Source organism: Muntiacus reevesi, chromosome 16 (genome assembly GCF_963930625.1).
Source record: "Muntiacus reevesi chromosome 16, mMunRee1.1, whole genome shotgun sequence".
Classification (NCBI taxonomy): domain Eukaryota; kingdom Metazoa; phylum Chordata; class Mammalia; order Artiodactyla; family Cervidae; genus Muntiacus; species Muntiacus reevesi.
In genome coordinates this window covers 23,868,196-23,891,783 of record NC_089264.1, presented here as the reverse complement: position 1 = coordinate 23,891,783, position 23,588 = coordinate 23,868,196, and the positions used below count along the sequence as shown (strand labels likewise).

At 33.8% G+C, this 23,588-nt stretch overlaps 1 protein-coding gene across 2 annotated transcripts in view; it reads right to left on the bottom strand.

Annotated features, from left to right (window-relative positions):
* DNAJB14 (DnaJ heat shock protein family (Hsp40) member B14) overlaps positions 1–23,588 on the bottom strand; it is a 41,919-nt gene that overhangs the window by 14,177 nt on the left and 4,154 nt on the right. Inside the window, exons 2-3 of one of the 2 annotated variants that reach the window (XM_065907281.1) lie at positions 12,009–12,180; positions 6,864–7,009 (exon numbers count right to left, since the gene is read on the bottom strand). In XM_065907281.1, coding sequence (XP_065763353.1) covers positions 6,864–7,009; positions 12,009–12,180 — 318 coding nt within the window. The remainder of the gene's footprint in view (positions 1–6,863; positions 7,010–12,008; positions 12,181–23,588) is intronic. The other variant, XM_065907282.1, reaches the window with a different exon arrangement.

Genomic DNA, 23,588 nt, shown 5'->3' with positions numbered 1-23,588 from the left:
AGCAATAGCTACCAACTGCCAGGCTCTGAACCCAAATATCTTATTACATTATCCATTATTATCCCCACTTTACAGATGAAGTTCCCAAGTTTCAAAAAGGTTATGAAACTTGTTCAAGATCAAATTTATTTTTAGCATAGTAAGCTAACTCTCTGCAACCTACACCATAAAACTTTTCTTGCACATGCCAGCCCAGAGTGAGCTATTCTCCATTCTAATCCTGAACAATTTATTTCTCTTAAACTGTCAACTCCATGAAGGTAGGAATTGTGTGTTTCATTGCAATATCCCCATAGTCTAGAACAAAGTCTGAATTTTTAAAAAAATGAATCCATATAGTCTCTAGTTTTCCTATCTTACTTTGCTACTTTTGTGATAATCATAAAAAGTTTGATTTCCTATATCACATTTCCATGTCCAAAAGAGCACATTAATTACCAAAATGTCTTCTTGAGGTAATTCACAAAAACTGTACTGCTTTAATCTAACAGCAGGAATTACCCTATTTTTATTCTGAAACTTCTAATAACTAATCATTTTATAACTACAACTTGCTTCTCAAACTAGATCATAAGCCTCTTACATATGGGATTATTTTAAAATACTTTATGGATCCCATGTGGTGGTTGTCATAGGTACTGAGCAAGCAAATAGATGCTCATTAGGTAGTTGTTTCTGGATGACTACATATCACATTGAAATTAATTATATGCAGATACTCTGGAACTTTTTTCTGATTCAGAGATAGCTTTCCAGTCATCTGTGAACACTATGGAATGAAACTTTAGGTGGACAGTCCATTTATCTTGAGGAGATGGCCCAAAACTTTCCTTAGATTTCCAAACAGATCTATGACTCAGAAATATAGCAATCATTTATAATGTTGATCCAATGGGAAACCATAATCAGAGATCCAAGTAATGTACTTATAAACACCACCAAGGTACATACCCAAAAAAGAAGCATATCTATCAATATCTGCCAAAGTCATACTTCCAGTATTAGTAACAGTTTTAGGATTCTTAACCTCTATACACTGAACCTATTTCAGGTTCATAATGCTATTACTTTTTAAACTATTAATATATTGGCAACTCAATTCTACTTCTAAGGCTTTGCTATAAAAATAACTTCCAAATGCTATGATATTTTAAAAGATATTTGTGAACAATTGTCATAATTCATAATTGTATACATAAGACAATTTAGTCTATCTACTGTGACTAATTTTCTATTTATTTACCTTGTGCTATATCTATAATCAAGACTTTTTTCAGTTCTTTATTATCTTAATAATTAAAATCAAAATTCATTTTGGTATTCAAAGCCTCACAAAATACATTTCCAACTCAGTGTTGTTTACTTCACAAAAACTTACATTCTACTTTATTCATTTTCCTTTAGTTACACTGTTTATTTTGACGTTAACTTTAGATTCATATGAAGTTGTAAAGAAGAGTTGTAGACTCTTCTACCCATTACCTAATTTCCCCCATGGTAATACCTTACAAAATTATTATATCAAGGATACTGACATTGATAACAATCAGGATATAAAACACTTGCAGCACCATCTCAGGCTGCCCTTTTATACACACACCTACTTCCTTCTCCTCCTTCCCCCTTTAACTCCCCACAACTACTGACTTGTCTTCTCTATTTCTATAATTTTGACATTACAAGAATGTTAAATCAATGAAATAACACAGTATATAAATGGAATGAAATCTCCTGGACTGACTTTTTTCAATCAGCTTAATTCTTTGAAGATTGAACCAAGCTGTTATGTAAGTCATTCATTCCTTTTATTGCTGATTAGTTCTCCATGGTATGGATGTATCACTGTTTCACTAATCACCCAATGAACAACATCTGGGTTGTTTCTAGGTTTTGGTTATTACAAATAAAACTGCTATGTACATTCATGAACAGGTTTGTGTGTAAATATAATATTTTTATTTCTAGGATAAATTCCTAGAAATGCAATTGCTGGGTTGTCTATTAGTTAAATACTTAGTTTTGTGAGAAACTGCCAAACTGTTTTATAGAGTGACTGTGTCATCTCATAACCCATCAGCAATGTGTAAGTGATCCAGTTACTCTGCATCTGTACCAGTATTTGGTGTTCCTACTTTTTAAAATTTTAACCATTCTGATAGGTGTGCAGTAGAATCTCATTTTGGTCTTACTTTGCAATATCTCTAATGGCTAATGAATGATGTTAAAAACTTTTTCACATGCATACTTGCCATGTGTATAAAATCTTTAGCAGGATGTCTCTTCATGTTGCATATCCATTTTCTAATAGGGTTGTCTATTTTTTTAAATTAGGAGTTTGGGGGAGTTCTTTATATATTCTGGACACTAGTCCTTTGTCAGATAGGTATGTGTTTGGCAAATATTTTCTCCTTCCTTGTTGCTTTTCTTCTACTTCATAGCATCTTTGCAAAGCAAACAAAAAAAATTTTTGATCAAGTCCAACTTATCTACTTTTTGTGTTATAAACTGTCTAGTGTTAAGTCTTAAGAAGTCATTGCATAACCTAAGATCCTAAAAATTTGCTCCCATGATTTTTTGCTAAAAGTTGAAGTGCTGTTTTAGACTTTATAAGATTCATGTTGAACTCATTCTTATATAAAGCATGAGACTTATTTCAAGGTTAAATTTTGTTGTTTGTTTTGCCTATGAATGTCCAGATGCTCTAAAACTATTTTGTTGAAAAGGCTATCTTTCCTCCACTGAATTGATTTTGCATCTCTGTCATCTGTCATCATGGGAACCCATCTCTATGGGTTCCCATCCTGTTCCACTGATCTGTGTGTCTCTCCTTCTGCCAATTATATACTATTTTGCTAACCACAGCTATAAAGTAAGTCCTGAAATCAGGTACACTTATTACTCCTACTCCTTTAATGAATCATTTATTCAGGTTCTTTGTATTTTCCATATGACTTTTAGAATAAACTTCCTTTTATCTACAAAGAAGTCTGTTAAGATTTTGACAGGAACTGTATTAAAATGTGTGTATCAACTTGGGGAGTCTTGACATCTTTACTATTATGTCTTTCAATCTATGAACATGATATATCATTCCATTTATTTAGATCCTCTCTGATTTCTTTCATTAATATTATATAGCTTTCAGCATACAAATCTTATACAAGTTTTGTTAAATTTACACCGAAGTATTTCTTGTGTGTGATTATAAATGGTAATGCATTTTTTAATTTCAGTGTCTACATGTTAGTGTGAAGAAATATACTAAATAGTAATTGATCTTTTTATGTTTATCTCATACCCTGAAATCTTGCAGGATTCACTTATTGGTTCTAGGATTTTTTTTCTTTTTGGTACATTCCTTAGGTATTTTATACATGATCATATTATTTGCAAATAGGGACAGTTCGTGTGCCTTTCATTTCTTTCTCTCACCTAAATGTACTGATTAGAATTTTCAACACTATGTTGAATAACTTATATTTGATTTGTTTTATAACTAATTTTCAGTTGTACTTTAGTGTGAATAACAGGGAAAAGTCTTCCTGAAAGTGGAAGTCCTCATTGACTTTTAAATCACTTCCCTCATTCTCATACCCAAGTTTCTGCCATCTTCTCTAACCAAAGAAATCATACTCATCTTGAAAATACTTAATTCTCACCTATAATATGAAGGCTTCTTCAACTACTCTGATTATAACTCTACTGTATCTTTCTGGCTTTTCTTTGGATATCTTTACTCTATGTTTTGAATTTTAATTACATTCAGTCTTCTGGGAGATCCTGGGTAAATCAGTTAATCTCTTTGAAACTCAAATTTTCTTACTTGCAAAGTGATGACACTGGTCCCTGTTTACTTCAGAAGATTTTTAATAGCATTAAAGTTTTAAAAATGGGAATGACCAGAAGTGGGATTGCTGGGTCATATGGCTATTATTCCAAATGTTCTGTGTGAGATTTGTCTCCTCTTCATAAATTACAAATTCATTTAATAAGAGGATATCTCATATTTTCTTCTTGTATTTCTCTAGAAGAACTAGCCCATAAGGTAGACTGACTTCTCTATTCTTAGAAATTCACTCTAAATGTTAAGAATACTGAGGGGCTTCCTTTGTGGCTCAGTGGTAAAGAATCCGCCTGCCAATGCAGATGACACAGGTTCAATCCCTGGTCCAGGAAGATCCCACCACATGCCTCGTATCAACTAAGCCCATGAGCCACAACTACTGAGCCTGTGCTCGAGAGCCTGGGAACCACAACTACTGAAGCTCATGTGCCCTAGAGCCTGGCTATGCAACGGGAGAAGCCACCACAATGAGAAGCCTACTCAACATTACTAGAGAGTAGCCCTTGCTTGCCACAACTAGAGAAAAGCCCATGCAACAAGGAAGACCTAGCACAGTCAAAAAGAAAGAAAGAAAAAAAAGAATACTGAACTACCAAACCTGACATAGACAGCAGCATCTGATCCATTATTATTTAACAAGCAAACATACAAACAGCTAATCAATGCCCTTTGTAATCAGATTCACGTGTATGTCAACAGGCACATGTATTATTCAAACAGTCTATGAAATACTTGGAGTCTTTGAAGATAATGCAGACATGGCATGTTTTGAAAATATCCACATCAGAGAGAAGGAAAGGGATCCATTTCAAATACTGTTAAAGGTGTGTTTATATATATTATGCAAGTTAGAGTCTAGATGTAAAAATATTCCCTGCCTTGAGAAACTCACAAACCTAGTTAAAGAACAAAGAGTTACATGAACTTAAGAGTTCATTTAATCTACCCCTATTTGATGGTAAGCTTTTGTTTTTAAAGTTTTACAAAACACACAATGAAAATATCTCTTCTATCTAATCTCATTCCTTAACTGTCTCTTTTTCTATTCTAGAAGGAAATTAAAAAAAAAAAAATGGTTTCCATCTTCTGTAAAAAAGTATTTTAGCAATCACAGAGCAATAAATCTATACTTATCTCTTATACAAACAAAAAACTATTAGACTGAATAGCTTGGTATCCCAGACACAGAAGTTAAGATCAATTGATTAAAGAGAAAATAAGATGATTCAGAAGGTCATGAAAAGATCCTATGTGCTGAATGAAGGAAACTTGCCACTTCTCTGTGATGAAACACTAGCAATGATACTGTCTAATTAACTACCTTTGTTCACCAATCTTCTACGGCTTACAGTCTGGGTTTTTTTATTTCTTTATAGCTGTACCATGGGGCATGCAGGATTCCCCATCCAGGGATTGAACCTATGCCCCTTGAAATGGAAGCACAGAGTCATAACCACTGGATCACCAGGGAAGTTCCAACAATCTGGGTTTTCTGTGTAGTTTTACTCAATGAAAAATGGGCTCATCAACCCCCACCCTATTATGATCCTCTTTGGGATTAATAAATCAGCATTCTGATTTACAAATAACCTTCTGTGTATTGAATAATGTGCACCTTTCCTCTACAGATGAGTCACCACCCAGCATGTTGATAAATATTGCTTCTAGTTTTGCAAATCAGAGCATTAGACTCTACACATCGAAGTAGTATCACCTTTGTAAAACTTCTCCGAGTGTCTGTGTGGGGTGACATTTATGTTGCTCATCTCTTCAAAACACAACACAAGCTGTAAAAATATTTGGAGATCCACTCACTGTTATCCTAAAACCAATAATGCTATTAATAACACAACTTCAATACAGAAATGGGAGAAAGAAGCATGTTCTTAGCATTAATGAAGAATTAATACTGAAATCATCTAACAGATCACGACATGCAAATAATTCACTGCCAAACATTTTAAACATCTTAAAAACACAACAAAATTTAAATTAAATGATTTTAATTCAGAATGTGAAAAAAAGTTTTTTAACTTTGTGGGGGGAATATGTGGTAAAAGTTAGTGTTTTTGAGTAAAGAAGCTTTTTCTGTACTTTCAATATGCTACTTTTAATTTAAGGAAACAATCAGAGAAGGTTCTTACTGTCACAGTGATATTTTAAATGTATGTTGATTGGCAACTTCCTTTAAGAAATAAAACCGTTCTGGAAACAATTTTAATGGGATTTTGTTGAATCACCAATTGAGTCATCTATTTTTTTTAGGAAAATTTAAAAAATTAGTATCTCCTTTCTGTTATTCCAAGACTCCAGCACTTCACCGTAAACATCATACATTGGCTCTAAGAATGCCAAATTTGCAAAAACAAATAATTGCAAATTTAAGGATTTTCTTATTAACCAGAAAATAACTCTTATGAATAAATTATAATAAACATGAAATTATAAAATCAGTTCTCTCACGCTTGTTTACTAAATTGACAAAAAACTGAAATAACAAAGAAAAATGAATAGTAGTCAAGAGGAAAGAAACATTCTTGGAAAAAAAAAGTCATGTTAGAACTACATATGAAAAATGCAAAAAATTGTCTGGAGTTAACAGAAATAGAAGAACACTGGACAAACAGTGATCCTCAGTAATTTTCCAATTCTAGATAGTTTCTAATATTTTAAAAACTCACAGAAAATATATTTTGCTTTTAATTCCTTTAGAACCAGCTGGTAATATGCTAGAAGCTCATGCATAGCCATCATACTACTTGTGTGGTAAGCAAGAAAGCATGCTTGTGTATCTAGAAAAGTTACTTTGAAATTTGCCAAAACTGACATGATGCTTTTGTGAAGCCAAACATTATCTATTTGGCTCTTGGTGTAACAAGTTAAGTTTTAAAGGCTTTTGAGGACCCATGCTTATGCTGGTCTTAAATGCACCAGTCTAAAGGTAGGACTTAGTATCTGAAATACTGTAAAGTAAATTCTAAAAAGAGCTTAGAAAATTGCTTTAAAAGGTTTACTTTACTTTTAAAAGCATCTGTTGCTCCAGGTGCATGGTTTTTGTCTGGATGAAACTTCAAAGCAAGCTTTCTATAAGCTTTTTTCAAATCTTCATCACCAGCATCTTTGGTTACTCCAAGTACTTCATAGTAATTTTTACATTTGTTTATGCTGTGAACAAGAGAGTGTGTTATAAGTAAATTTCAAGGAAGAACTCTGAGTAATACTAATTTTTTATTGATTAGAATAGTATAAAGAACTATTTGTGGATTCTTTCCTCAATATCAAATGACCGTTTATCCATCAAGGGTCACTGCTCCATTCTCTTCAACCACAGACCATCTTTCCAACCTCTCTCTAACTCTAAGAATTGGCCGTGAGAATGTCCTTGTACAATTATCACAACCACAGAGAAGTAAAGCAGAGCTCATAACAAATATGGATGGAGGACAGGGCACATACTAAAAATGAGAAAATAAGAACAATTTCATAGTACTCTTAAATACCTAAGAAATACCAAAACTCCTCTCAAGATGTCACAGCTAAGGATTAACAGACATTGCATTTCAAGAGTTTTGTTGTTGCATAATGCAAACCTAACCAAATATCAAAGCAACAGTTTGGTGCATGTAAAACAACTACTGTATCTTATGGCTTAAATGTCAAAGCAAGTGAATTCAGCTAGGCAATGTTAAGAGAGTTCACGTGTATCACTCTCTATGAAAGATAAAATCTCATAATAAAATACATTATGGGACTCAAAAACATTTGTTACACCTGATTTTCATTTTGATGAACACACTCTTAAAAGACTACTTACATAGTTTATAACCCTAAATATGCAACATTTAAGCCCAGAGTCTCTGAAGTAGGTTAGAAAGGAAGTACTGCGAATGGAGCAAAGAACACTAATCCTTTTGGAAGCTTGCATTTTCTCATGACCTAATAATTTTCCTTCACTAAAACACAGATATATTTTACATATTTTTTGGTGTGTACTTTATGACTTTAAATGTGTTCCATGTATGAGTGGCTTGATGACAGGTAGTAAGAGGTTAATGGATCTGAGGCACAATTGTTCACTGACAGCTAGAGGACTGCAAAGACTGACTCTAAGTGTTCAAAGAAAAGAGAAAAGATTGACCTTTCGCTACTAAACCTATCAGTCATCAGTCATCATGGAATAAATGAACTTCAGCTTTCCTTTCATAATGAAAGCATTCATCATTTGTTATATGAACAAGGGTAAAAAGAGAACACACTGAAAAGATTATAGAATTCTTTTATAATCACATCAACAAAAATCTGTTAGGCAGTCTTCTTCATAATAGTAACAATTAAAATTAGACTTTTCTACTTTTGATAATAAATACTGACACAAGTCAATTTTATTTCATAAGCATGGCATTTCCTTTATTTAGGAAATAATATTTATTGAGCAATAAATAATTAATATTTATCAATTCATTGTTGAGTCAATAATATTTATATCCCAGGGTTTTTGAGATCAGTTAGTGAACAAAACAGAAGATGATTACTCTACCTTTGTAGAGACTCATTTTCCTAGATACGTTAAGAAAGTATGTGACAGAAATAAAGGGAAGAAGGACATGTACAGAACACCTACTGTGTGTCCGGAAGAGGAGAAATTCTTTGAGAAGCCAGTAGAGAGGTATAAAGCCAATGTCACCAATGGACAAACTGTAGACTACATATTTCAAGTAATGCTAAAAATATACTCATTTACTTAAATTTTCACACCTAAATAAGAAATTACCATTCACGTATTACTTTTAATCCTCATATTGTTCATCATACTCCTTTTCACCAGCTAAATGCATTTATCACACTTTTTATAGTTTGCTCCTTCTTCGCCATCCTCATCGAAGAAATAAAAAAGAAGGAAAGGAAGGATGGAAAAAGAAAATAAATTAAAAAGAGGTAAACTGTTACCTGCACTGGAAGGAAATATTGTGGACAAAGGTCAGAAAGATTTGTCTAGGAGCTCAACAAGGGAGAAGTATGCATGGCTCAACTTTTATGTCTTTCTTTACGTGCTAGAAAACATATTGGCTGGGGAAGGGAGGCCTTGTTCTATTCTTTTTTCATATGTTATAGATGACTTTTTGTTATTGTTATTATAGATGATTTTTAAATATACTCCAAATTTAATTGGTATTTAGGAAAATAATTCTTTATTCCTGAGACAAAAGATTATTGATTTTATAAATTTAGCAAAATGACTCGTTTCCATTCAAAGAACTATAGCTTAAAATCAATCTTAATGAAATCCCCATAATTCAGATAATTTTAACAGTTATACGAAAGTGTTCCTAACTGATAAAATGATGGCCAGTTAATGATTTCACACTGATCTTATATTTTTAAAACAAAAAGATGGGCTTTTTTCCCAATGAGATATTAAAAATCTCTTCAAATAAGATCTATGACACCTTTTGCACTGTGATTTTTTAACACATTTCAACACTCAGGGACAATAAACAGTGCTTAGTTTCACAGAATATGAATTTTACAAAGTTACACACTTTTTGTTCAGTCTTACTGTATGCTAGCTCTTACTTATGCAATGGATACAGTATTATTGCATGGCTTATCCCTTTGAGCCATAATGTCACTGAGCAACTTGTTTGCATAATCATGCTAACCAACAAGATAACATGGCTTTCTTCAGAAAAATCCCCTGTGTACAGGTAAAACAAAAACACACAGCATGTGTTTGCTGGTGATCTGTTACCTCACTAAAGCAACACTTATGAAGACTAATATGATGAATAAGTGTTACATGATTAGCTAAAGCTAAGCAACTCATATAAGGCAGCAAATGAAATACTCTGAATAACTCAGGGATTCTATTAAAGAATGTTCTGATCATATTAATCCCCCCCAAAACTACATTTATGTAATACAATAAAAAGGTATGCTAAAATTGACCAGAGAAACAATCTCTAAACACAGGCATAAAACTAAGCTAATTCTTGTAACTCACCAAGAATTCAATCTGAAACTTGGCTGGCTCCTCAGTGCTAGCCAGCAATCCTCCCTTCCTGTCTGCAAGTATTCCATACTTTCACCATTCTTCTCAAGCTTTCAAACTCATATCTTTCTTCTAACCTCAGAGGATAACTTCGTCTTCAATTTCAAAGAGAATACAGACCCAACAGACAGAATCTCTCTCAACATTTTATTTCCATCTGCCCAATTCTGGCCACATACAAAAGTGGATCTGCACCCACCAACACCTTTCATTCTTCCATTCTCAAAATGTACCCCTGCCTAGCTACTAAAAAAGAGAGGAAAACAAAACATTGCTCTTCTTTCTTTATTTCTACCATACCTTGAGCTACTCCTCTTTTCCTCTCAAGGCTAGAGTAGAAGAAATGAAGAAAAGAGATTTTTAAAAAATAATATCAGATTTAGGAGATTCCTATTCTCCAAAATTTCAATTATTTGGGGAAGGGGGTATATTTTCCAATATATAGGTGATTCTATAGTCTTTCTTTAAAAACAAATTATAAAATAATTCTAAATAAAAATCACATATAACAAAATTCACTCTAGGTCTTTTACTGAGAATATGTTCTCCTGGTAAAAAGTAATTTCTACCAGAAAATGCAATTTGGTTTTTGGAGAGATATGGCTTCCTGGAACACATTTCAGCACACTGTTTAGTAGAAGCTTTTTCTTAAAGGAATTCAAAAGCAAGTCTCTCATTTATTCACTTATCTCACTTATTCAGCCTCTGATGCAACACTACAGTTATAAAAGTGGTCACCAACATTATTTATAATTCTTAAAGGACTTCACTACTATTCAGGCCAATCGAATACCTTTATCATGACTTTATCATAATTAGGGAGTCTTTGTTCTTATTGTGGTCACATACAGATAAAATGTTACATTTAAACTTTAGCATAGGTATGAAAAAAAGTAAAATATAAATACATTGATACTTAATTTAAAAATAATTTCAATTCCAAATAATGCTGAGTTTAAAAGAACTAACTAAAAATAAGAATGGAGTAAAAAAAGGAAAAAAAAAAAAAAAGGAAGTCAGGGTAAAAGAGGATAAGAAAGGGTAAAAGATAAAGAAAACTAGCTTTACCCACTCTTCACTAAGCTAGCTCACTGCTATTCACTCGCCAAGTTGAATTATCTGATTAATCACTGTTCAGAGTCCTTCACCCTTATACTTTAGATTTCCTAGAGAGCAATTTCAGTACAACATCAATACAGCCTCCTTAAGCTGTAGAAGGGAATAACAGTATTTTTTCTAGTGTTTCATAGTCAGTTCATTTTCTTTCCAGAAGACATTTTCTTAATTACAAAATTAATAAAGTTAAATCTCCAAAACCCAGTTCATAATTTACCAATTCTACCTAATTTTTTTGCTTTAAGTAGAGGTGTATCATGAAGTAAAAATAAAACACTGAAGCAGAATAATGAGAATAAGAAAAAATATTAAAAGGAGAAGACATTGTAGTATTTGCTATATATAAAGACAGCCTTAAGGAAAGAATATAAACAGAAAAAAAAAATATCCTTCATTTATATAAGTAGAAAATTGAAAATGCTTTGCAATTGCCGACAATATGCTCCTCATATGAAATTATCCTTCATACATACATATATACACATTTGTTGTTGTTTGTTTTGTTTTTTGTTTGTTTGTTTAGTTGCTAAGTCATGTCTGTCTCTTTTGCGACCCCCTGGACTATAGCCCACCAGGTTCCTCTGTCCATGGGATTTCCCAGGCAAGTATACTGGAGTTGAGTTGCCATTCCCTTCTCCAGGAGCTCTTCCAGACCCAGGGATAAAACCCACGTATCCTGCATTGGCAAGGGAATTCTTTACCACTGAGCCATCAGAAAAGGTTTCACTGTACTGTGTCAAAAAATTGAAGCAATTTTCCTAAAAAAATTTTTTTTTGTAATTGGTTTTGTGCCTTATATTTAAAAGATGGAAATTTCAATAGAATTGGTAATTTACACTACTTTATAAAGAATATAAAGCATAAGACACCAAGAGTTCAACTCCTCAATGTCTGTTCTTCTATTGAATTGTAATTAAAACCCATTTTTTAGGTGTTACAACATTAAACTTACATTAGTATCAACTATAGCTGACACATATAAATCATATTCATTCCTACCTGAGAACTCCATCTACTTGGTCTTTGGTGTAGCCTTTTCCACTTTCACCACTACCAGATGAGCTGTCCTTTGTGCAATTAGGTTTGCTTTGATCACCACTACCTGATGGTTTTCGGCAACGAGGGCTATTTCCAGCAGTGCTTCCATTTTTCATGATTATTTCCAACAGTGCTGTAGAAAGATATGGAAAGCATACTCCATCTGTTTACATCAAGGTACATACACATAGTCTTAAGAAGAAAGTTATAAAGCTGACAAAATGTGTACTCCAGAAAGATACACCACAGGGCCTTTTTAAATAGATAGTAAGCACTCCCTTATGTACTTAGCTGTTCACAGATCACTAATCACTATTTAGAAGTAGAACAGTAAGTTTAATGTTAATAACTCAAAATTACTATCACCTAATTTCTTATGACATACTTTATTTGTAATAAAATGGTGACACTGCCAAATACCAAGGAAAACAATAATCCTTAAAGTAGTCGATGAGATTATCTACAAAGAAACAGAAGTTAGACTTCCTACTTATTTCCCAACAGCAACAATGGCAGCTAAAGTGAGTAATAGCTTCAAAATGCTCAGGGAGAATAACTGTCAATTTGAGTTTAGAACTGCTGCTGCTGCTGCTGCTAAGTCGCTTCACTCATGTCAGACTCTGCTCGATCCCATAGACCACAGCCCACCAGGCTCCCCCGTCCCTGGGATTCTCCAGGCAAGAATACTGGAGTAGGTTGCCACTTCCTTCTCCAATGCATAAAAGTGAAAAGTGAAAGTGAAGTCACTCAGTCATGTCCGACTCTTCACAACCCCATGGACTGCAGCCTACCAGCTTCCTCCGTCCATGGGATTTTCCAGGCAAGAGTACTGGAGTGGGTTGCCATCGCCTTCTCCGGAGTTCTGCACTAATTTTCTGGAAATTATATAAGATTAAAAACATTTTCAAACAAAGACCGAGAAAATTATCACTAAGATTTCACTAGAAGATATTTACTACCTTGAGATACCACTGTACATCCACTAGGATGACTATAATCAACAAGGTGGACAATAACGTGTTGGCAAGGATGTATTACTAGGAAAATTACTAGGAACACTCATATATTGCTAGTGGTAACAGGAAATGGGGTGCTTGCTTTGAAAAAAGATCTGGTAGTTCTTTAAAAGATTAAACATATAGTTATTATCTGACCCAATAATCTTATCTCTCGGTGTATATTCATGAGAAATGAAAACATACATGTATACAAAAACTGGTTCACATATGTTCATAACAGTATTGTTCATAAAAGGAAAAAGGTGGAAACAATTGAAATGTCCATCAACTGATGAGTAGATGAATAAAATGTGAAATGTCCATACAATGGAGTACTATGACAATCAAAAAAAAAATGAAGTATTATATGCTGCAACATGGCTGAACCTTGAAAACATACTAAGTGAAAAGTCAGTCACAAGAGACAATACACTGTATCATACCATTTATACAAAATGAACAGAATAGGCAAATCTAGAGACAGAAAGATCAGTTGTTGCCAAGGGCTACTGTGGAGGAAAGGATGAAATTTGGGAGAAGTAAGAAGTGATTGCTAGTGAGTATGAGGTTTCTTTCTGTTATGAAGAAAATGTTCTAGAATTAATGGTTGCAATGGCTGCACAACTCTGTGAACCCACTGAATGGTATACTCTGAATGAGCTGTGAGATATGTGAATTACATCTCAATAAAGCTGCTATATATCTTCCCTTGTAGCTCAGTTGATAAAGAGTCTGCCTGCAATGCTGGAGACCCGGGTTCAATCCCTGGGTTGGGAAGATCCCCTGGAGGAGGAAATGGCAACCCACTCCAGTATTCTTGCCTGGAGAATCCCATAGACAGAGGACCCTGGCAGGCTACAGTCCATGGGGTTGCAAGAGTTGGACAAGACTTAGCGACTAGACCACCACCACCAAAGCTGCTATGTAGATATTTTAAAAAATCCAGCAGTCATTGCCACATAGCCTGTGGGATCTCAGTTCCCTGACCAGGTACTGAACCCAGGTCATGGTAATGAAAGTGCTGAATCCTAACCAGTAGATCACCAGAGAACTGTCAGTAATTATTTTTAATATTCCAGAAAAACATCTGCTTCATTGAATACACTAAAGGCTTTGACTGTGTGGATCACAGCAAACTTCGGAGAATTCTTAAATAGATGGGAATACTAAACCACCTTACCTGCCTTCTGAGAAATCTGTATGCAGGACAAGAAGCAACAGTTAGAACTAGACATGGAACAACAGACTGGTTCCAAATCGGGAAAGGAGTATGTCAAGGCTGTATACTGTCATCCTGCTTATTTAACTTCTATGCAGAGTACATCATGTGAAATGCCACGCTGGATGAAGCAGAAGCTGGAATCAAGATTCCTCGGAGAAATATCAATAACCTCACATACACAAATGACACCACTCTTATGGCAGAAAGTGAAGAACTACTAAAGAGCCTCTTGATGAAAGTGAAAGAGGAGAGTGAAAAAGTTGGCTTAAAACTGAACATTCAGAAAATTAAGATCATGGTATCTGGTCCCATCACTTCATGGCAAATAGATGGGGAAACAATGGAACCAGTGACAGACTTTTATTTTCTTGGGCTCCAAAATCACTGCAGATGGTGACTGCAGCCATGAAATTAAAAGACGCTTGCTCCTTGGAAGAAAAGCTATGACCAACCTAGACAGCATATTAAAAAGCAGAGACATTACTTTACCAACAAAGGTCTGTCTAGTCAAAGCTATGGTTTTTCAGTAGTCATGTAGTGATGTGAGAGTTGGACTATAATATAAAGAAAGTTGAGCACCAAAGAATTGGTGGCACTGGAGAAGACTCATGAGAGTCCCTTGGACTGCAAAGAGTCCAACCAGGCAATCCTCAAGGAAATCAGTCCTAAATATTCATTGGAAGGACTGTTGCTGAAGCTGAAACTCCAATACTTTGGCCACCTGATGAGAAAAACTGACTCATTGGAAAAGATTCTGATGCTGGGAAAGATTGAAGGCAGGAGAGAAGGGGACAACAGAGGATGAGATGGTTGGATGGCATCACTGACTCAATGGACATGAGTGTGAGCAAGCTCCCCGAGTTGGTGAAGGACAGGAAAGCCTGGCATGCTGCAGTTCATGAGGTTGCAAAGAGTTGGACACAACTGAGTGACTGAACTGAACTGAACATATAAAAGAAATTTCTTCCAAATTTTTTTCATAGCTCATGCATTCAAGAGGTCACCAAATACATAAGATATTTAGTTTTTATAACAATTTAGTTGTAGATGGTACAGAAAGGCTCTTAATTAGCTAGCTATCTAGTAGTTTAACAAGATAATAACATATAGTTTATTTTTAACTATAGTTCACATTTAATGCAATCACATTGACCTTGAAAGTAGAAGCCATCATAGTCTAGGGGGTAGTGGTTCACAACTTACTACTATGAAAAGTTCTGTGGAAATTCTGGGAAGGCAGAAGCTTAAATTTTAAATCTCATAAAACCAGAGCAGTTAGGTAACAAAATAACAACATCATGTACAAAATCCCAAAATACAAGAAGCTGGGACAAATCACCAACAGTTCCAAGATCTATGTGGGTATTAGTATTTGTGAGGGGAAATACAGAGGATAGTAACAGGGCATTTTATCAGCCCATAGAACAAAATAACTCCAAAAGAGCCAGCAAGGACTCTCTATGAAACACAGCAGGCAAAAATGAGAAAAGGGAATAAAAAGAAATGGGTTTTGCTCACTACAATAGCATGTGATTGAAAGGATCTATAATAAAGTCTTAAGGGCATGCAGTACTCCAGTCACTAGAACTCTTAAAACGAATCAGTCTAAGCTCTTCTCTAGAGCAAAGCCACATAAAGAAGAAATTTCTAGGAACAGGATCCAACTGAAGAGGATAGGGGAATGGAGAAAAGAAAATAGAAAATTCAGGTCACGTGAGGAAGGAGTGAGTGAAGAGATCTTATATATCAAGGTGACATATTTTCAAACACTACATAGAAACTGGAGATCTCTGTGTATGTTGACAGACTAACTTCATATAAAAATAAATAAAATGATAAAAGTTAAATCTGATACAAAGTTACAAAAGATAAAAGAAAACAGGGCAGATCTCCAAACACAATGAAAGCACACCACAAAGACTTGCAAACAAAATAGGTAAACACTACAACCTACTATTTCAGAACAAGCTGAAAAGACTTTTTAAAATTATACATTATACAAAAGAACAACATAAATTTGAACAAAAACAACCCCCAAATTATCTACCCATTGCTTAAGTGATAAAACTCGGGGTGGGGGGTAGTAATAAAAGGAAGAATCAATCCAAAAAAGAACTAAACTAGAAGAAACAAAGAGTTAATAAACACTACAGATAATGTTTTCTAGGTAAAAGAGAACATAAAAAGGAAGGAAAACTTTTTAATTAAATGAAAAAGACAAAAAATTAGAAAGAAATGGCAAATATTGAAGTCAGTTAGAGAAGATCCAACATACACAGGAGTCCTGAAAAAGAAAATTAAAGAAAATAAAACCAACAATAACTGGAGAAAACTTTTCTGATATAAAAATAAAAATATCTGAAACCAAATAATTAAAGGGCAAATTACATATCTAAGAATACTGACCCAGAAAAACCAACATCAAGATATATTCTAGTAAAATTAATTGGGCATCTAGTCAAAAAGATTAAATGGCTTATAAAGGAAAGAGTATTAGATTGTCAGTCTTTGTTCATCAGTAGTACTTGTATAAAACAATAGAATAATATACTTATATATCCAGAGAAAGAAAATTTGAGCCAAAGATTTTGTATCCATCAAAAACTTCAAGTATTAAGACCCACAGATGAACTGTTTTCAACATTCCCCAGAACTTAGGGAACACAGTTCCCACAAGGCCTTCCTAGAAATCTACTATAGGCTTTAGGAATCCAAAATAAATAGATATACAATGACAAAAGGACCAATGGTAAGCATTAAATGTACAGTGACCTATTGAATTAAGACTGAATGACAACTAAAAGAGAGTACATAGTATGTAGTGATAATGTGCTCTGACACCGTAGATAGGTTCAATAATTTTTAAATGGCAGGCTTCCTCTGACTTTCCTTCTGTGGTCAGGGGCGGGGGGAGGGGGAGGCCAAAAACTGTCTTCTCTTCCTTTTAAACTTGGCAGCTGAGGCCTGGACCAAGACAACTTATTGGGACCAACGTAATACTCAAAGCCTAAAGCATGACTGAGCTTGATAGGGAAAGTACCACTGAGGTGAAAAAAGGCTCATTACATATAGGGGAAAATGAACAAATAAGTAAACTGATGGTAATAAGAGTCACATTTCTTGGCTGTCAGAGAATGGAATTACAAATATGAAAATGCAGAAGGCAAGAAAGAACCCTATGGACTTCAGAGGGAGGTGTGTGAATCTTTGCATAGACTGCGAAATTAATATAGAGTAAATTACTATAGGTATGTGTATATCCACAAATGCATATAACACACAGATACACATAACATACATTCATGCGTCATGCATACATATATCTCTTAGCTCTGCTACTAAGAGGGTCTGGAGGCAATGACACACTTGTAGCAATGAGTTTATCAAGTGTCTGTATCTTAGTTTCCAAGTATCATTATCCACTAAAAAGAATCAGAACTCTTGGGGAAAGAATTGATTCCCAGGGCAGAGAATATGAGCTTGAAAACTTTTTTGTGTTTGAAAGTAAAGAAATTCAAAGAATGATGAGGACATGTCATAAGATATAGGAGCTTGATGGGGCTTGAAGGGGCTCCTACTGATTAAATCTGAGGCAATCTGAGCATCAAAATGAACGGTGATAATAATGGATTAAATAGGAATCCATGAATCCATATTAATAAATAAGGTTGAATGTCAACTAATAAACTGTAGAAGGAATAATGGAATAAGAAAACCAACATTTGGCAACCATTAGAAATTTATAATGGAAAGAATCATCAATGGATGCTAAAAGGAGCTGGTGGAAATTTGCTGTAGAATAGGAATTCAGAGTTTAAAAGTATTTTCCCACAAAATACTTATTAATTACAAGAGGGGGAAAAAAGTAAGTTTAGAGCAGACAAACCTGGTAATACCAACTTCACCAAGTGATCAAAGTTAACCTCACCAGTAAGGACCAAATCAACATGTTCCCTGATATGTTACACTAAGAATGCAACATCACTTCTATGGTATGCGTGCCAAAAATTCCTAAGGAAATGCCAGCCAAACCTAAATTGAGGGAAAATCTATAAAATAGCTGGCCTGCATTCATCAAAAACACAAAGATCAAGAAAGAAAAGAGACTGAATGCAAACTGGTACAGCCACTATGACAAATCATGTGGAGGTTCCTTAAGAAACTAAAAAGAGCTACCAGCAATTCCACTCTTGAGCATATATCCAAAGAAAAAAGGGTTCAAAATGATATGCACACCCCAGTGTTCCCTGAAACACGGTTTACAATAGCCAAGACATGACAACAACCTAGTCCATCAACAGATGAGTGGATAAAGAAGACGTGGCACAGATACACAATGGAATATTACTAAGCCATTAAAAAGAATGAAATAATGCCATTTGCAGCAACATGAATGGACCTTGAGATTATACTAAGTGAAGTAAGTCAGACAAAGGCAAATATCTTATGATATCACTTATAAGTGGAATCTTAAAAAAAATGATACAAATATACTTATTTACAAAACAGAAAGACTTGCAGACTTAGAGAAGGAACGAGGTGGGGGGAAGTATAGGGGACAGGGATAAACTGGGAGTTTGAGACTGACAAACTGCTGTATTTAAAATAGATAATCAACAGGGATCTCTCTGGGCAAATGGGAAAAGAATCTAATAAATAGATACATGTATAACTGAATCACCTTGCTGTACACCTAAAACCAACACAATATTGTTAATCAACTATACTCCAATATAAAATAAAAATTAAAAAAAGGAAAAGAGAAAAGATGGTATCTAGATATGCCAAAAAATATGCATACAAATATGCCAACAAAATACGCCCAAAAATGCAATGTAACAGGAAGAACTGGCAGAATCTGAATGAGGTACTTGCATTAATTTCATGACTCTGACAGCTATACTGAGTCATGCATGAGTGTCCTTATCTTAAAAAACATATACTGAATTACTTAGGTGTAATAGGATATCATGTCTACAACTTACTCTTGATTGGTTCTGGAAAAAATATAAGAACAAACTGTATACCTGTGGGGGTGGAAGAGAGATAGCAGGAAGAAAGAAAGGGCATGATAAAGCAAATGCAGTAAAATTTTATCAAATAGGAAGCACTGAGTGAAATGTATATAAGAAGTGTACACTGTTTTTAAGACTTTTCTATAAGCTTCAAAGTATTTCAGAATTTTTAAAAAGCTAAAATGAAGAGGGAAAATGGAGAAAGTATATGCAAAGAAAATTTAACTGTTTTCAGTAATTTTATCAGTGAGGTAGTACTGGTAATGTTACACTGAAACTATTACATATATCATGTGGCATAAAGCAAATAAATAATCATGATATATTCTACCATTTTCCCTGGCCTTGAAAACCAGGATTACTACTGTAGAAGGAAAAAGATAGAAATATATGCAAGAAAAGTTTAAAGACCCCAAAGTGCTTAACTCAAATTTCACTTACTAGTATAAATGTATAAGCTGTTTTAACTTAAAAAAAAAAATTCCCTAGTCTGTACACTGAAAAGGCCCAGAAACAATGAACAATCTATTAACCACAGCATCGTTATTACCAGACTATGATACTAAAACACAATTTTCCACTAAAAGAAACCATGGCTTATTGGAAATACAGTTGATTCAAGATCTAGTACAGAGAATGTATAAGAGAAACCTGAAACTTTCTGTTATACCAAAGAGAAAGAAAATTATTAAAGACTGTTAGGAATGTGTCTATGAGACTCAGGAGATAACCTGAAGAGGCTCCACTGGCCACGTCTAAAAAATAATATTATCTGCTTTTGGAAAACAGGAGTCAATTCCTTTTATTGAAAACTGATAAAAGCAGTCAAGCACTTACCATATCTTGCCTTTCCTATATGAATTGTACCACTGTGTAACCCTAAGATAGGTGAAGGGAAAGTGTCTCTGTATGGAAGTATTTCAGCCAATAAAAGAAGAAATTCTTTTGAAAAAATTGGTAAACCAGATGGGAAAGTGGTTATATGTATTTATATTTACAGGTGGCCACAAAGTCCCTGTGCATGCTAGTTAGACGTTATCTGTACATTCCCTTTCATTCTTTGCACAAACACATTTTCTCAGTTTTTCTGGACATTTTCCACGCTAACAGCTAGATGCTGGATATTGCTAAAGCAAGATCATATAGTTGTTTTAAATTTTCAAGTTATGATGATACTGAAAATCTTTCTACAGTGCCTAGGGGTTCTGCTTAACAATGGCTATGTATATTCGTGCACTCACATCAAGCACTTTGGCTCCAAACAGTGAAAATGTGAACAAGCTCTATTTCCTCTGTGTCTCAATATCTAGTTTTATTATCTTACAAATGGAATCAGCAAGGTTTTCTTGCTGATTTCTTCCACAATCACTGGAACCAATGCCTGAGAAGGTAATGTGGTTCAGTTCAAGTACTGCCAGAATTTGGAACTCACAAGCTTTTTCTGATTTATTAAATGTCTTAGCTATTATATGAGATCACATTTACAATAATGTGCAGTATTACAAACATTCATTGGACAGATATAAAATATGTTTATAAACCAGATTACTTTTGGTTTTAAAACTATCCAACCTTATTTTGTATGTTCACTTTCCAGACATACAGCTTTGCTTGTATGTCTTAATGCAATCTGTATGGTTTTAATGTAATCTGTACTTAATTTACACATATCCCATATTAAGGACCAGTGAAAAAGTAAACATAGTATTAAGAATGTTTATGTGGATAATCCAAAAGTGAATAACCAAGATCTACTTTTATTTCATTAGGTTCTGCTGCACACCTATTATATATAATACCCATCACTAACAAAACCTAAGAATATATGATTTGGAAAAAAGATTTTTTCACTCCAGGCAAACAGAAAATAGTTTTTATTTGTGTGATTATAAAAGTAATGTTGTTCAGTTCATTAAAAAAAGATATACCAAAGTAAAGATCTCCTATAACTCACACACAAAAAAATCACTCAACCATTGTGGTATATTTAACTCTAGTTACTCTAGTTGGCTAGCTGTTTAGCATTTTAAACATTTTGAAACAAAACTAGAATAATCTACATATGTTGGTAGCTTGCCCTTAATAGGTTTATAATTCAATGTATATATCATTTTATAGCAATAAATCTAGGTGCATATCATCTTTATTTTTTAAGATCTTATTTAGGACTATTGCAACAGGGGAGTGACAGCAGGTTGAACTCTGAATTCAGTAAAGATAACTGGAAACTTATAGTCAATGAGCAGGGTAAGGTGGGTCACTGAATAGAAAATTACTGAGGCACATCATAGTTTTTAAGTGCACAGTATATGTAGGCAATTCAATTTATTTGATCAGTTCCCAGTGATGGACTCTTTCCAAATTTCTGCTACGATGATAACCCTTATATACATTTTTCCATACTTGTCTATTGTGGGGAAATTTCATTTGTGAATATATTATTATGAAAAGCCTTACAGCTGTAACTTTTTCATTTATTTATGAACAAATTGTCTTCACTGATAAGAGATAAAACTACCTAAACAGGTATCATTCCAGAAAACCAGGATTTACAGATGCCACAATACATGCAAAAGACTGGTAGACACCACATGAGTAGAAAAGATGGTAACATTAAAATAGTTCCTGACAGCAGAGGAATTTTTAATCTAGGAGAGGAAGAGCTATATACATAAATAATACAAGGAATAAATGCAAAGCAGGGAGAACTACATATTAACTAAGAATGGAATGAGTACCTGAATTCACATGGAGATTAATCCTAACTTAAGGCATTTTTTTTACGATAAAAAATGACGGAAGAGAGACAAATATTATATAAGTAACTCCAAGGAATCATTCAAATACTTTTGCCATTGTACTAATACATGAAATTCTTATAGCACTTAATAAAATAACCTCATAATAATACTATGAAGACTACAGATGAGAAAACTGTAGCTCAGGAAAGGAAAAGCGAATGATAGGAACTGAGCCATTTTTGTGTCTAGCAGAGATTTCCTATTCCATTCCTCTAAAAGGTAAGCTCCAAGAGGACAAGAACTGTCTTATTGATCACTGACTTGCTAGTTCTGAGAACAGTGCCTGCCACAAAGAAGCATGGATTTAGTAAATATTGCTGAATAAATATATCCCCATCATACAGATGTCAAAATTGAGGCTCAGAAAGACAGTTATGGATATAAACACATAAAACCATTAAATTGAAGTTCAAAACTAAGTTTAGTATTCTTTCTTCAACTATAATGTTTGAGACAGTTTGGTTATTAGCTGAAATGTGGAAATCATTTTATAATATTTAACTAGTGCTACCAAAATAACTGTTTTGAATGTATTATTTACACTCATCACTAAATTTTAAGTCAGAAACAGGAAGAAAATGGTATTGTCTTCATAGGAATAGGCTGGATAATACTGCAGATGTGAAATGACAGTTTTAAATGTTTTATTTTATCATTTTAAGTGAAACTAAAGGGAACAGAACTTTGAACTTTTCATTAGGTTTAAATTTTAAAATAAAGTAGCAAAAAAAGGGAAGAAAAATCTATACATATAGCTCTCACCTGAGGGGAAATAATAAAAAGACTATTTTAATTTGCTATTGTACAGATAGAGGCTGCAAATTATATGAGTTATCTATTCATTAGAGTAGACACAGGATGACCTTTTTTGAAACTGTAGACTGCCATTTGGTTCAAATTACTATGAAACTCTTGAAAATAATTAAAATGTTTTTCTCTGAAAAAAATCTATACTCCAAACTGCCTGACAATTAGAATTAAACACTAACATATTAAAATAGTAATGTAAAGCATTAAAACTGTGAGGCTGAATCTCTCTGTAAAAATATAAAACATATCAATAATCCAGTAAACATAAAGTTTAAGAAATCAAAATGCAATTTACTTCCTCTTGCTGATATTTTCCCAGTTTATATTTCCTATGTAGCATTATATACATATATTAATCCTTTCAAACATAAACCAAACTCATAATATGAAAATATTTGAAAGTTATAAATCCAATTTGCTTACAAGTCCATTTAAATAAACTGTAAAATAATATCAACTAAATACTTAGAAAGCAACAATGTCCTAGATTCTTTTGAGGATGCAGTTTTTCCCTAAGGAAAACTCTTGCCAATTTTTTAAAGTGGTTTATCAATCAGATTCCTTACCTAGCAAGAATAAAATGTAAAGGGGACAAAAACTCTGGAATTTAGCTAGAATTTAGTCTCACATTTTTGCATTCACTATATAAAAATAAGAGAAATCAAAATGCATTGTTTTATTTTGCCTACCTTAGC